The 15,036-nt window shown below is 33.8% G+C and overlaps 1 protein-coding gene across 1 annotated transcript; it reads right to left on the bottom strand.

Moving 5' to 3' along the window:
* Positions 1 to 1,133: 1,133 nt before the first annotated feature.
* LOC147299621 (uncharacterized) lies at positions 1,134 to 2,656 on the bottom strand. The gene has a single exon (XM_086228465.1). It carries the CDS (start codon positions 2,496 to 2,498, stop codon positions 1,362 to 1,364), a length of 1,137 nt encoding a protein of 378 aa, XP_086084591.1. The 5' UTR covers positions 2,499 to 2,656; the 3' UTR covers positions 1,134 to 1,361.
* Positions 2,657 to 15,036: the final 12,380 nt, after the last annotated feature.

Raw genomic sequence — 15,036 nt, 5'->3', positions numbered from 1 at the left:
AGTTTAAGGTGTTTGTTCTTTTTGCGTGTGCCACTGTTTTGGCACCCTCCACGAGACCAGATAGTTTCTCATGGTTGTCCAATTCCCTTACTAATATTGCAGAACATCACTAAGCAAAAATACAATCTTCAATATTAGCGAAATTGAAATACAGCCCAACCATAGAATCATAACTACAAACCAAACAACACAGAAGTAACTAATTTAAGCTCTAACTCACTCATCCATGACATATTCCCACAGTAAAACAAAAGGTCACTACACGCACATAACTAGCATTCAGAAGTTCTCAATTTATTCTGTAAATCTGGATTCTTAACCCACACGTCTCATACAAGTGGAACAACATCACATCCCGTCATTGATATGTAAAAAAATGAATGAAAGAAGGTCCACCAGTGCAACATTAATATAAATAACTACAATCATTTTTTTTTGTTGTCGAATTTAGTTTTATTCCCTATTTTTCTCCTTGCATCTCTGATCTCTCCAATAAAAAAAATATTATCAAAGGGTCTAAATCCTTTTGATAATGGACATAAGACACGATCACTTAACAAACATGTCCTCAACCTCTAAGCAACAGATTACCTTGTTTAAGAATTTTTGAAATTTTTGAATCCCTTAGTTAAGAAACACCTCATCATCTGCAAGCACCTAACTAAACCAGAAGGTAGATACCATCCTGTAATCCAATCCTTCTTGACAAGTGACAACTTAATCCATTCCAGGCTCCTTCCAACAGCCCAAGAGCTCAATGAAAAACAATCAAAGGTACATGACAATGGTGCTCAACAACCCTACAGTTTAAAAGCCTTCACAAACATGAAACCCCATTAGCCAAAGATTGACTGCACTGTTTCTTTGGGGAGCCAGGCGCAAACCCAGAAACTCTTTTAAGTTTTAAAAGCTTGGTTCACAAAACTACCATATATGACACCCAAATAACTGTTCAGATAAATACAAACTATACGACTCATGCAACTGCCACTATGCTATTAATTACTACAGGAATAATATAATTTGTTCCAATATCATCATCTGTTATTTATAATAAATTTACGGTAACTCAGCTGCTTCTGCAACCTTGTGCTATTGCTGCAAATGAAACTTGTTTAGTTGAAGCATCAATCTCAATCAAAAACACTATCTTCACAATTTACACTGATATTGTACATCAAAGAACTATGTTTGCTAACAAGCAAAAAGACAAAGTTAATGAGAGTATATAACAATCATAACAGAGTCAAAGTTTCCTGTTAAAGACGAACTTCAATTACAAGAAAATCAGTTATCCAAGCATAAAAAATCACATTACAAATAAGACAGTATTACACTCTCTTGGTTGATCTTACCATCAATCAGTTTCTACCAAGTGGGAGAGATCTACAAGAAAATGTTTCCTTGAATTCCGACTTCCTTGACGAGGTGAAAATGGACGCATACACTTCCTTAGTAGCATTGGGCGGGGCTATATCCACCGCCTTGAACCTCTTCGCAGCAGCATTATTCGCACCCTTCACATTATCCCCGCCATTCTCAACCTTCCCGTTTCCCTCTACCTTAGCCGAAGCCTTCTCAGCAGCCTTAACATCAATGCCATGCTTGGTACCACTCAACCGCGAAGCCTCAAACCTCACACCCTCCTCTCCATTCACACAAGCATCCCCATTTTTCGTCTTCTTCACCTTTTTCACTCTCAAATTCGCCTTCTCAGCTTCCATTCTATCCCTCAACGCCGCAACTTCCTCTTCGTTCCCATTGATCACAATCTTATCCGCCTCAGAAAATCCTACATGACAAACAAGGCATGTCTTCGACTTCACCTCCTTCAACGCTTTTGCGCTCAAAACATGGCCACATGCTCTCAATGCCAAAAACTTATACTTACCATTAAACTCCAGCCCAGTAATGGGGCACTGAAACCGCGGCCGGGAATTCAATTGACCATCGGATTCAGCCCCGGGAATCGGCGAAAAATGAACAGTGATCATGTCCTTCAATCCCTTTATGTGCCCAAAGGCCTTGGGCAGCTTCTTGCCCAACAAGGCCTCCACAAGAGGCTCCTTGTTAAACGGATTGCCAAGCAAATCAACCACGCACGGCTCCTTCAAGGGCTCGTTGGAGAGAGCGCAGTTCAGCCACTTGGACAGCCTCTGCTCATTCGGGTCGACCTTATCGGGTTTTTTCTCGGCGTACATTTTGAGATAACAATCGCGGGACTCGGCCCCGGTCGCACCGCCATCTCCGCCGCCTCCGCGAGCTCTAATTCGTAAAATTAGGGTAGAAAGGGGGGAAATTTGGGAATTGAGAAGTGGGGTGGAGTCGTTTAAGGGTTTACCGTTGAGGGTGAAGTAGAGGGTTGGTTGGGTTTGGGAGAAAAGAGAGAGCTTGAGATCATGGAGGGTTTGAGTTGGCGATACGGTTAGGGTTTGGGTTGGAATTTGGAAATCTGGCGATTGGAGGAAGATTTGGAAATTGTGAGATTCAGGATTCATTGTGTTTTTGGTTTTTCTAGGGTCTGTGTGAAATTAGGGTTTCAAGGTTGAAGCTTATTGGAAGAATTGGGATTAGGATCGTTGTGGTTTGCTTTTAAATAAGTCGGTTTGATTCCTCTCTCTTCTCTCTCTTTCGCACATCTGGTGTTTGGGCAAAATAGAAGACAACGACAGTGAGAATTAGAGAGATCAGAAGACTACAAATATTGGGTTTGGACTTACTCTGAGGTTTTTGATTAATTGATTAGTGGGTTGGACTGAAACTTCTATTACAAATACTGGGTTGAAAAAAAAAATAATTAAACCTACACACATTAAATTTGGGGCATTTATTAGTTTTTTTTTTTTTTTGGAGTTTTAATTAAAAATCTCAATTCTACATTCTCATTTAATAGGGAATGACATTCTAATAATAATAAATAAAAAAATGTATATGGAAATGGTTTGTTTGTTTTTAATCTAATAATACTTGTATTTATATAATTTTATGTTTTTTTATTTGATTATAGGCTTGTTATTTATTTATTTATTTTTTTAAGAACTTTATTGTTTACTAATCTTTCTTATTAGACATGCCTTTTTATATATTAGAGATTGACACTGATGTGTTCAATCTTTCATATTGCATCTGCATTAATTATCTATTATAGTTCAATTTTACTTTTCAAACTTGAGACTGATGTATATTATATCCCCTATATATCATATACTTATCATATGGATTCTAATTTATGACATTTATATGTTTAATACATACATTGATGATTTATTTAGCATTTTTTAAAGTTTTATTTAAAAATTATGTGTTTGTATTTGTAGACCACGGCCGATATCGATATTTTCGTGATATTTCTTTATTTTGGAGTCTAATTGCATAAGGTTTACCCTATTGCATAATAAATCATTTGTATTCTAAAAACTAACTCCACCTCCTAATTTGAAGCATTTATCATAGGAAACACTATTAACTTATTCCAAATTAGGAAGAAAAAAACATATTACAATTGTAAATGCATGTAACATAGTACATGACAATGAGAACAATTAACTGGATGGGTGAATATATATAGAGTTAAAACACTCTTTGTGCAGAGGTAGCTAGAGTGAAGTGAGGCATACTTTAGAGCTCAAGTGTGTACTATTTGTCCATATGCAATTTGTAATCAGATCACTGTAAGTAGGAACTATGGACTAGCTGACATTGGTCTGTAATATAAGATTGTGTAGACAATAGGTGAAGTCGATCCAATCAACCTTTAATGGCTTTCAAGGCACCCTCACCCACATATCCCAACGCAACCTCTGCTCAATCTAATTAAATAGGGACCTCATCGTCACTCATTTCTCCCAGCACAACCTGAACTCCTCCACTTCATAACCCAGTTTATGGAACATGGCAAATAAGGGCGACAACTCACCACGCTACAACGACAGCTCAACCTGTCACCCTGCTTAACCGATTGTCGATCATTTAATCTTGTTTTACATGGACGAATTCCCATACCCATCTCCTCCAACGAACGTGTTACTATTATCTTTGTTCTAAAAAGAGAACATAGATAGCATTTCTCTTTGATTGAATTATACTGTACTATTGTATAAAACTGAATTGCAATGCGGCTTAATGGAAAGTGAGGTCTAAGGTGAAACTATATAAAGGCCTTCTAAAAATATTATTCAAAAACATTTATAAAGAAAAATCATTGAAAAATCAATCTTTTTGCTTTTTGAGATGTAAAATTAGTGATTAAATTTTTATATTTAAGTTGTTTTACCAAATTCAAAAATCGAATGATAAATTGACAATTTTTCAAAAATTGAGAGAAATTTACCCGTTACTCCAATAAATCTTGACTATTGAGTTTGAAGATTAAGACTATTAGAGACTAAAGAGCTAGAGAGTCTATATATATATATTCTTTTCTCTACTCTCTCAGACTCTCTGGCTCTCTAGTCTCCAATAGTCTTAATCTTCAAAAGTCTTAAATCTTCAAACTCAATAGTCAAGACTCATTGGAGTAACTTGTAAGTTTCTCTTAATTTTTAGGGTTGAGAGAGAGAGAGAGAGTAGAGTCTGATGGAATGATCAATAATGGGTTGTATTATAATAGAGAAAAGGATGGAGGCTTAATTGTAGGTGTGCAACATTAATTGTGGGCGTGTAGGCTATTAGCCTTCCATTATATCATTAAGCCTAAAATTGTTTTTTTATTTTTTCAAAGAGAAAAGGATGGAGGTTTGTAGGCTTCCATTATAAAAATTTTTATGTCATTATAAATTTTATTTTTTTAACACTAGACTAGTAGACTGATGGGATAAACGAGGCCTTTACCAATTTGTGGCCCTAGGCCTGTGCCTTGGGCCTTAGCCGGCACTGCTGAATTGGATTGCATTATAATATTAATGGAAGAGGCCGGATTGGTGCCGCAAAGGATAAAATGTCTGATTAATTTTTAAAACAAAAAAATTCAATAAAACAGTTATTATTTTACATTATTTAATAAGATCAACAATATATTTTCTAGTTTTTTTTTTTTTTTTTTCTAAAACCATATCAGATTAGTTTTCAGTTACAAATAGAACCTTAAATTGAAGACCAAAATAAAAGAGAAATTTGGAAAACTAAAAGAAGCACATAAAAGTAAAATTCAATTTGCAACAAGATCCAAGAATATGTAGGTCAAAATTGGAGGAACTCTCACTATATCTGGATCGAGTCGAGTCACTTCCCTTGAAACTAGTGCAACTACTGCTTTTACTACTGACTTCTCTTGTAGAAAATCAAGCTAACAGCTAAGATATGTTTGGTTGCTGAGAAAAGAAAATGAAAACTTGCAAGATCTCTCGCAAATCTCTCGCAGCTTTTCTATTTGGAATCCGATAGAATGGTTGTGGTAGGTAGTGACAAAACTGTTGGAATAATATATCCTAATGCAAATCGTTTTAATAAATGTATTGTGTATATTTCTAACATCATGGGCAAACTTGTCTTTTATGTTTCATCCTTCATATACATATATATTATATCCTAATGTATACCATGATTTCAAGTTAATGGAAATAATGTACGTCCTAAAGAAGTTATTAGGACGGTGAGACTTATATCCCTTAGTACTTGAAGTCTAAATTTTTCATGGTTGCATGATTGATAACTAGACAATATCAATCCGATAAGACCATCATGATCAATCTATACTTAACGTTTAGGATAATCGGTCTCAGATTATCAATGTAGAGACACTAGGAGAAGATCATGGATGCTAGTAAATGGTTCACTAAACGTGTCATGGAGTACTACTCACTCGTCAACATGAATTCGTTAAGTCTTGATAATACAACTGGTCCCTAAACTTGAGATGCCACAGTTGTCATGTGCACTCGGTCGCTATGCTTTAACTGTACTATAAAGCTAAGCTCCTAGAGTTTAGTCAAAGGTACAGATTGTGTATAGTCACTAATGTATGAGGACATGTTTGTGTTCAACACATGATCTATATTCTAAGAGGCAACAGATGCCTAGATTCAAGAATCTCTGGCCAGAGTACTAAATCATGGAAACAAGCTTCTTTGATCGAATATATGGAATCTATACATAAGTATTGCACCTCAAGGATCGTGCTAGGATTGCCGAAATTTATATCCAACCATGATTCAAGAACATAGGATGATAGAGAGACTATATTGTGTTGCAATAAAGATGAAATAGGTTTATCTATGATGCAGTATGCGTATTTGAAATATCTATCTTTTAATTTCAGAAGATTTATTTTATTTTAATAATTTGTAATACGAAGTCTCTATTAGTTTTAGGGACTTTTCTTAGGTTTGGTAAGAAAGGATTTTAATTTATATTTTAGATTTTATTTTATTTTAGATTTCGTTTTAATTAGGATTTTTGTCGCCCAAGTAATCTAAGCCCAATAAATATGGGTTTTTGTACCCTTCTGAAGATGGTGGTTGATAATTAATAAAATTTGAGAAAAGATGATTTCTCTATTTTTCCCTATTGTTTTGATAGTTTAGAGAATTATCAGTCTAATAGTGTAACACCCCAAATTTTATTGATTTTGGGTTATGGGTGTTATTATGTTAATTGAAATTAGTTAGAAACTAATTGAAATTTCTTTGAACACAAATGTGGATTTATTCCACATGGACAAATTTATGGAATTCATTTATTTGAATGCTTTATTTGAGATTATGAACCATATTTATTTTCATATACTTATGGTGAATTCAGAATTGAGGCAAATATACACTTATATTTGCCTAAAATGATTTAATTGCTTATACTTGGTTGATTAGATGATAAACAAAACTTTGTTCATCCAATTGGTAGTGTCGAAATTCCAAGGGAATACCAAAGCACTTGTATGTTTTTATTTTATCCAAAAATTGTTTTAAGGCACCTAATTTAAGTAACATAATTTTAGTTAATTATTTGGTTACTTATGTGACATTTTCAGATCACACACACACAGTCATACTTGTACAATTATGTGTGTTTGTGACATCTAATTTGTTTAAGAATTATGATTTGACAACTAGGAATACCAAGAGTTGCAAATTGACTTTAAAACCCTAGCTTATTTTCTTTGACCAACCTAGACCACTGGGACTAGAAACTTAGATTACTTGGGCAAGAGATTAAAATGATGACTTTTGCATGGCATGAAGGCCAAAAGAAGGGCTGGAGATGGGATGAATTTTGAGCCAAAGGGAAATAAAATCCAATAAAAAGCCATGATGAATTTTATTTAATTGACTTGGATAAGTAAAAGCCTTTGATTGGTTATTGGGCTATTTAGCCTAGAGTCTTAGGCTAAATACTCAATTAAAAATGGCCAAAGGGATTGGCCAACCAATTAAAAGCCTCTTGAGAAACCAAAAGCCTTGACAAATAGCCCAAAGCTTTGTCAGAAACCTTTTTCACGTAAGATAGAAAGTGACTCTTCAGTTTTCCCTCAAACAGACACAAGAACCCTTTTATAAAACCAACTCCTGTTCAGACCAAGAGAACCCACGAAAATTCTGAGTTTTACAGAGAAAAAGAGTGAGAGAAAGAGAGAGAGCAAGAGAAGAAGAAGAGGGAGGTCAAAGAGGAAGGCCAAACCGAAGGGAGAGATGAAGGAGTTCGACTTGCATTGTTCTTTGGGAAACTCAGCAAGAATTGGTAAGAACTTTCATCCTACCCTCTAAGTTTGATTTTCAATACCCTTTTACCTTGTTGAATGGCTAGAGTTAAGTGCATCCAAAGAAAAATCCAAGAGTCTCATAACCTAACCTTGTTTTGCAATTTTCAGATTTCCTGACCTTGCTTGATAAAAATCGATTTTCGTACCAAAAGGGATGCAATCTTGCAAAAATGTTTTTGTGCCATAAACTAGACATATATACCTTTCATTCAAGACAAGAATCATGCAAATCTCATCTATATTGAGTGAGTTATGTAATTTTAAAGTTTGCATAAAAACTGCCTATTTTCTATAGCTTTTTCAAAGGAAATTCTTGAGGTTTGCATACTTGGATTTTGATTTACTTAGAAACTCATTTTGAGATCATCATGGTGGATTGTAGGATTAATTTTGGACTTGTACCAATTGTTTTTACATGATTTGGTGCATTATACACGAAAAAGACATTTTTTTTACGTGAACAGTAAAATGCAAAATAATCAGCTTACTGATGTGAACTTGGGGCCTTCAAAAATCATACTTTCACAACTCCAATTGCTTTAAAATTTTTTGTGCACGAGTATTTGTATGTCTTCTAAATGCCTGTGAAAAATATCATTCAAATTATGTTTTTGTGATTTTATAAAATTCTGGGAGCAGGTGCTGCCCATTTGCAATTTTGAAAGGAGCATTATATCTCAAAAATGTCATTTTTGATATTTAGGCTTTTTGGCCTAAATGGTTGGCTCACACAAGTCACAAATCATCCCTAGGATTGATCTATGAGCATGAGGAAATTTATTTACTTCTAGAATGAAATTTGGGTTGTCAAAACCCCATATTTTTGAATAAAAACTAGGCTGCATACCTATTTTCGGCTATGGTTTATGAGTTGATTTCTAAGCTTCCAATTATGTTTGTATACATGATTTAGAACTTGTCTAAGGTCATCGGATGAATATTTATTGGTTAAAGGTCTCGGATGCCACTTAACTTAGCCAATACGACATTAAAACCTTAGGAAACCTCATTTGAGAGTTAGAATGTGAAATCTAATCCCCTTTGTGTTTTGGGATTGATTTTTAGTTTGGTGGATCACCACAAGGACGAGAAGCTTCATTTGAAGTAGGGCGAGCTAGTCCTTTCTAAACTCTATGTTTTAATATGATTTAATTCATAGTTACATTAATGGTTGTGCTTGTTTCTTTGATTGTTTGTCTCAACTTTGAATTAATATTTTAATTTGTCTTAACATGTTGTGGCTGCCATGTTTGCTATGAAATTGATTAAGAATAATGCTATACTTACCACATTTCTTATACCACATTTTTATACCATCTTATGTGTCATTACTTTATTGGACAGAGTTTTTCTTTTTATTTTTGGGTTTTTATTTTTATTTTTTAGTATCCAATGTATGAATGCCATGTAAGTTGCCACATAAGGTGGTATAAAATTGTGGTATAAAAATGTGGTATATCTAGCACTACTCATTGATTAATTAACCTTATAAGGAAATTATAATTCATTTGGTTAATCGTAAATTAGCAAATAAAAGTGGTAATTGAATTGGCTTTGAAACTGAAAGTTAATTGAATTTTGTATGCATGTTGATGACTTCAACTTACCTTGTGAGAATGAAATAAATTAATCTACTTGTTCTAGGATCAATGAGTGGACTTAAGTGAATTTATTTGAGAATTAAATCACTAGAGCTGCATGTTTAGTTTTAAATAAACTAGCCTAGAATTTAAGGTTCTAATTGGACTTAAATTGGTTTATTTGATAAAGTAATAAATCACTTGACATTTTAATGTGATTTGGAAGGGTATTAGATCACTTAGACTTGAAACTAATTAGGACTTGCATAATTGGTGGTACCCGAAAATATTAAGGATTATTTATTACCTTGTTGTTTATCTTGGAGGTTCTAAGGTTCAAGAACTAGATTAAAGGGTAAAAGATGATTGAACCAATAAGAGAATTATATGATTAATTGGTCTTGTGATTGGTTTCGGATCCAAGCTTTTAAAATATAAACTTGGTTGTTTATTTAATTGCTTATATTGTTTTATACTTGTTGTGTTATAAAACATGTTATATAATGAAAGGAATGAATTGATTATATAATTGGATTGTCATTCCATGTTCATTTGGCATCATATATTTATTCATATGAAGCATTGAGGGTAGCCATGCGTTGCATGGGGGCTGTCAAGGCATACATTAGTGAAAGTTTGTATTAGGTGATTTATCTACCTAATTAACTTGATTAAATTCACTGTCAGTAATCGGATCCCAATTTTTGTTTTATATGATCACTCAGGGACTAATCAAGAAGACAAAACTCTGACGACACAGTGTCTAAAATCTGAAGACATAGATTGACTTGTAAATTAAAAATAACTTATGTAAACAACACAAATCAAACACACCAAAGGATTGAGTGACAACCTATGCACTCAAAGGATCCATTAGTGTAGGCATCCCAGTGCTATCAATAACTAAAGTGGTGTGTGAGCAGATTATCAAACTTTCATTTAGCATTCAAAAGGTTAAGTTAACATGCTAAAGTGGAGTGTGTGATCTTGTGATAGAATTTCCAGATTAATAATAAGCAACACAATAGAAATAAACAACGAACAGGGCACAAGATTGTTCACCCAGAAAACCACTAACGGTTAAAAATTGGGGGTCTTTTTCAGCTGACCAAGCAATCCAATATCAAGGGTTTCAATACAAGCAATCACACAATAAGCTCAATCACTCTAGTCCTACTACTAAGTGGCAGCTTCTTACCATTGTGCATCATTGTGCAAACACCTTGAAGCTAGCAATCAATCATTCATGTCATTGGCAACTTCTCCTAGAGCTCTTCAACGCACGACACCAATCGCAACCAAGCAAGTGGATTCCAATGCTAATGCTGTGAAATGATATGTAAATTTGGATTCTTTAAAAATCAGTCTTCTCAAGCAAAAGACATGAAAAAGCTAATGAAGAATCTAAAATCTAAATGATAGTGTTTATGAATATGTGAAAAGATTTAGAACAACACTCAAACCCATTCAGATTTTAGAGGGTGAAAAACAAGTTAAGAAAATCATTTTAGTTTGAGAAAATCAAAAACATTTTCTTACTTGAAAAAGATGAGCACTCACCCAAATTACCCAAGCTTAAACACAACAAGAATACCCACGGAAAATATGCTCAACAATCCATGCAGAAAAGACTGGACCGATACACCCATATGCCCCGTACAACACACACACGCACTCACCATGTTTGCCCATGCCACGTGGAAGCCAATTAATGGCTGTCCGCAAGAGACAAATAAAAGACATATTTCTTTTGTCCTAGAAAGGTATCCTAGTACAACTGAGGATAAGAATGTGGAGCTGTAAAATCAGATATTTCTTTATTTTGCAAAATTCAGAAATGGGGAAGAAGATGAATAGTGCTGAGGTGTGTGAGTGAGTGGCGTGAAAATGATGAGAAGCAAGATCTGATCTAATTGATTCAGTGAAGGAACCAATTCATGTGTTGTGCACATGTATGTTTAGAAAAACAGAAAATGGGCTTTAAATGAAATGAGCTTTAAAAAACAAATCTCGAAATGACCCACTGAAGTGATACAGTCATTTAAGTGTTAATACTGTACGTGAAGAACATTGTCTTTATGATCAGTGAATGACTAGTCAAATAGACACAAAACTGTTTATTTCGTGAAATGCATGAAGTGCAGTATACCTTGAATCTTTTTGCATTGCAACTTCATTCTTGATTTCTTCAATACAATTGATCTTACCCTTAATTCTAGCCTAGAACTTGTGAGTGAATAATTAAAAATAAATACAATGATTTTGACAAGGAAAAGCCAATATATCAAATTCTAGAAACTAACAAATTAGCATTCATATTTATTGAATCAAGAATGTTTTACATTAATATGGCTCTAGTGTTTGGACTTCCTAATTAGAGATGAAGGGGTACAGTTCTTACTCTATCCTTGGGTTCAATTCCCTAAACGTATGCATACATGTGTCGTCTAGAGTGTTATGAGAAATAAAGAATATGCTAGCGGGAAGTAAATGAGTTTTTATTTACTTCGATGAAAGGACATCTCATTATCTAGATCTTACTTTTTAATAAGATGAGGAATAGCAATAATTAATTTTACAAATTAGGGGATAAGTCCATTGTTTATAAACTTTGATAGGTTTGCAATGTCATAGAAAAAAAGGTACGCTTGCATTGTTATTTAATTTAACATGAATATGCATTTCATGAGATTAATTATGTTGGATACATATTAAAATGGATGCATGATGGTTTGATAATGCCCAACTCGAAAAGGCATGGGTTTATGTTGGGAATAATGGCCATGATTTTATGCTTGTGAAATTGTATTTTGAGCATTGAAATTGATTATACTTGTGCTTGTATAATTGTGCCTTCGATCTTTGAAAATGGATGTGTTTATTTTTTCAAAGAAAGAATGATTTGATTTCTATTTAAATGTTTTAAATAGGTTGCCATTTAATTAATTGAATTATTTCTTTGGTCAATAGCCATTTCCACATAGGCATAGGCCAATATTAAATTCTACTTGTTATTGAAGTGATTATCTTGAATTGTTTGAGTTTTGTTGGACTAGTTAAGTGTGTGATCAGCTGTTTTGGTGATGCTCACTCCTATACAGTTTGTTAAGTTGCAGGAAACCTATAGGACAAGAGAATGGTTAGTTTCATAGACATTTCGGATAGCAAGGGATGAAGGTTTGAAAGTAGAGAGAATTCATCAAGGATTAGCATACCATCATCACCTACGTCCGTATACTCAAGTGATGAGGAAGAGAACCCAATCATGAATGAGTTAGTTACTATCCCTTTTATTTATCTTTTTATTTTAGTTGAGAAGTTTGAAGAATTGTTTAATTAAAGATTAGTATGGCTCTATTACTTATTAAATATTTGATACTTATTTATGTTGATTCGTTCACACCAAAAAATTAGATTTTAAATTAAAGTTTTCACTCTCACTTGAATTTCAATTTCTTATTTGATGTCTTATTTATTGATTTTAAAACAAAGGGTCTATCTTTATTTTTGGAAATTGTTTTATCTTAGAAGGTGAATAGCTAAAGCTCACCATTTTACAAAGCTTCCAATTTTGGTTTACTCTGATTAGTTGTTATTAAAAATGGAAAAAAATTCCCACGGTTTTTTGGAGTATGGTTTGTTTAAATTTTATGTCTTACACTAATCTTCGATCTTGGCATGTTCTTACTTAGGTTTAGTGAGAGTATGTCGAGGTTGAAGACCAATGTGGCGCTGCCACATGCCCAAAGTGCTAGACCCCATTTTGGGGTGTGACAAATAGAAGCCCTTGTTTTTTGCCATTCTCGATGTAGAGAATCAACAGATCTAAGGTAGGTTGTGTTCCGAAGAACTGTATCTCTCTCGCCCGCCACTCGCTGCACCATTCTCTTTTCCGGTTAATCCAGGTAGTCATGACCGTTGCTAGGTGTCAATCATGGCTTGTGGAAACTTAAGGATAAAATGGTAATTTTACCCAAATTAGGTTGCTTTAAGAGTGTGTCCTAAATCCACTGCTGGATTCAATTGGAATCTAAGAGGTTACACGCCAATGGGTGTGAGATGATATTAGAAATGAGTTTGAACTTTGAACAAAATTAATTAATGGGTTAATTAATTGGGCCTAAGACTAATAGAAAAGAATTAGAAGTGATGGGTTTATGGGCTTATTGATTAATTAAAGAGTTAATTAATTAGTTGTTTATATGATTAATTTCTAATCAACAAAGGAGGGCAGCTGTGCTGGTTGTGGGTTTTTGAAACTTGAAAAGTGATTTGGATGTAATTTAGATCCGCTTGGTAGAGTTTTGTTGTGGAATCTGTTGGTTGGTTTTGCTTTCCCTCATTCCTTGTGTTCCTTGGCTGTTGCATGTGTTTCTTTGTAATTTGGAGGTTCAATTGTTTTGCTGTCATTTGAAGAAAGAAAATTTTGCACATTTACTATCCATACTATAGGAGATCTATGCATTTACCACCCAAATAATTTGTTTTACTATTTGACATCTAGATTTTGTGCTGTGTAGCAAATGTAGCACATGAGTCACATTCTGTCTATTCTTTTGTTAAATTATAAGGGTATTTTTATAAAATCATATAGGGTTTAATTTTAAAAACCTTTTTTCTCTTAAAAATATTTATTTAAAACTTAAAATAAATTAAGAAAAACTAAAATTTTTAAAATTAAAAATAAATAATTAAAACCTAAACCCAAGAGTAAAATTTCGGTTTCGAGAAAATTTTCACGGAAATTTAGATAAAAATTTCGATTTCGACAAAATTAGACAAAAACGACAGAAATTGCTATCAAAATACGAAAATTTTGAATGAAGCTTGACTATATATTTATTTAACATATTATCTATTACATTGATAAAAAATATTGAAAAAATCAAATTATATAATAGGTTTCATGTGATATAAGTGCTGGAAGCAAATATTGTTAAATGAAATTAGTATAATGAATAAATGAAATTAGTATATTCTATATTATCTATGCACTAAACCTTATATACTCTATATTATTTATGATATGATATAAGATATTATGGTTTAGGCCTTTTAGGGTATTTTTTATTATTTTTTATATAAAAATGTATTGGAGTTTAGGGTTTAAAAACAACTAAACGAAACCCCAAAAGAGCCAAACCAAACCTCAAACGAAACCCCAAACTCCTTTTTTTTTTTTTTTTTTCCAATTGCCCAAAGGTTCCAAACCCCAAATCCCCAATCAACCCTAAAGCCTTTTTTTTTCTTTTCTTTTCCTTTTTTTTTTTTCCTATTCTTTTTTTTTTCTTTCCTTCGTTTTTTTTTTTCTTTCCTTCTTTTTTTTTTCTTTCTTTTCTTTCTTTCCTTCCTTTTCTTTTTTCTTTTTTCCTTCCTTTCCTCCTTGCCCGTGACTTTTTCCTCCTTGCAGTGACTTTCTTCCTCTTCAGTCTTCCCTCATTTCTCTCTCCCAGACCTGCGCACAGTCTTCTCTCCTCCCTCTCCCTCCATGATTTCTTCCTTCCTCCTTCCTCCTTTTCCTTCTCTCCTTCCGCGATATCCTCTCCTTCCCCGATCTCTTCTCTCTCCTCCCTCCTCAATCACCCTCCAATCTGTCGCCTCTGACGACCTTTGGCGACGAGGCTAGCTCGCCTTTCCTCCCCTTTTCTCCCTCTAGTGTTTGCCACTGGAGTGTTAGACTGTTAGTGAAGATTGTGGGCTTTGTGACTTCGGTAAGTTACAGCAAAATTTCGACGAAATTTGGAGAAATTTTACAAAAACACA

The sequence above is a fragment of the Dryas octopetala genome, chromosome 1 (assembly GCF_963921425.1).
Source record: "Dryas octopetala chromosome 1, drDryOcto1.1, whole genome shotgun sequence".
In the NCBI taxonomy this organism is placed as follows: domain Eukaryota; kingdom Viridiplantae; phylum Streptophyta; class Magnoliopsida; order Rosales; family Rosaceae; genus Dryas; species Dryas octopetala.
The sequence above is the reverse complement of the archived record's forward strand: the minus strand, read 5'-3'. Positions and strand labels throughout refer to the sequence as shown.

Bases quoted from the DNA above. Each gene is read 5' to 3' on its own strand.
- LOC147299621 (XM_086228465.1), bottom strand. From the start codon at position 2,498: ATGAATCCTGAATCTCACAATTTCCAAATCTTCCTCCAATCGCCAGAT.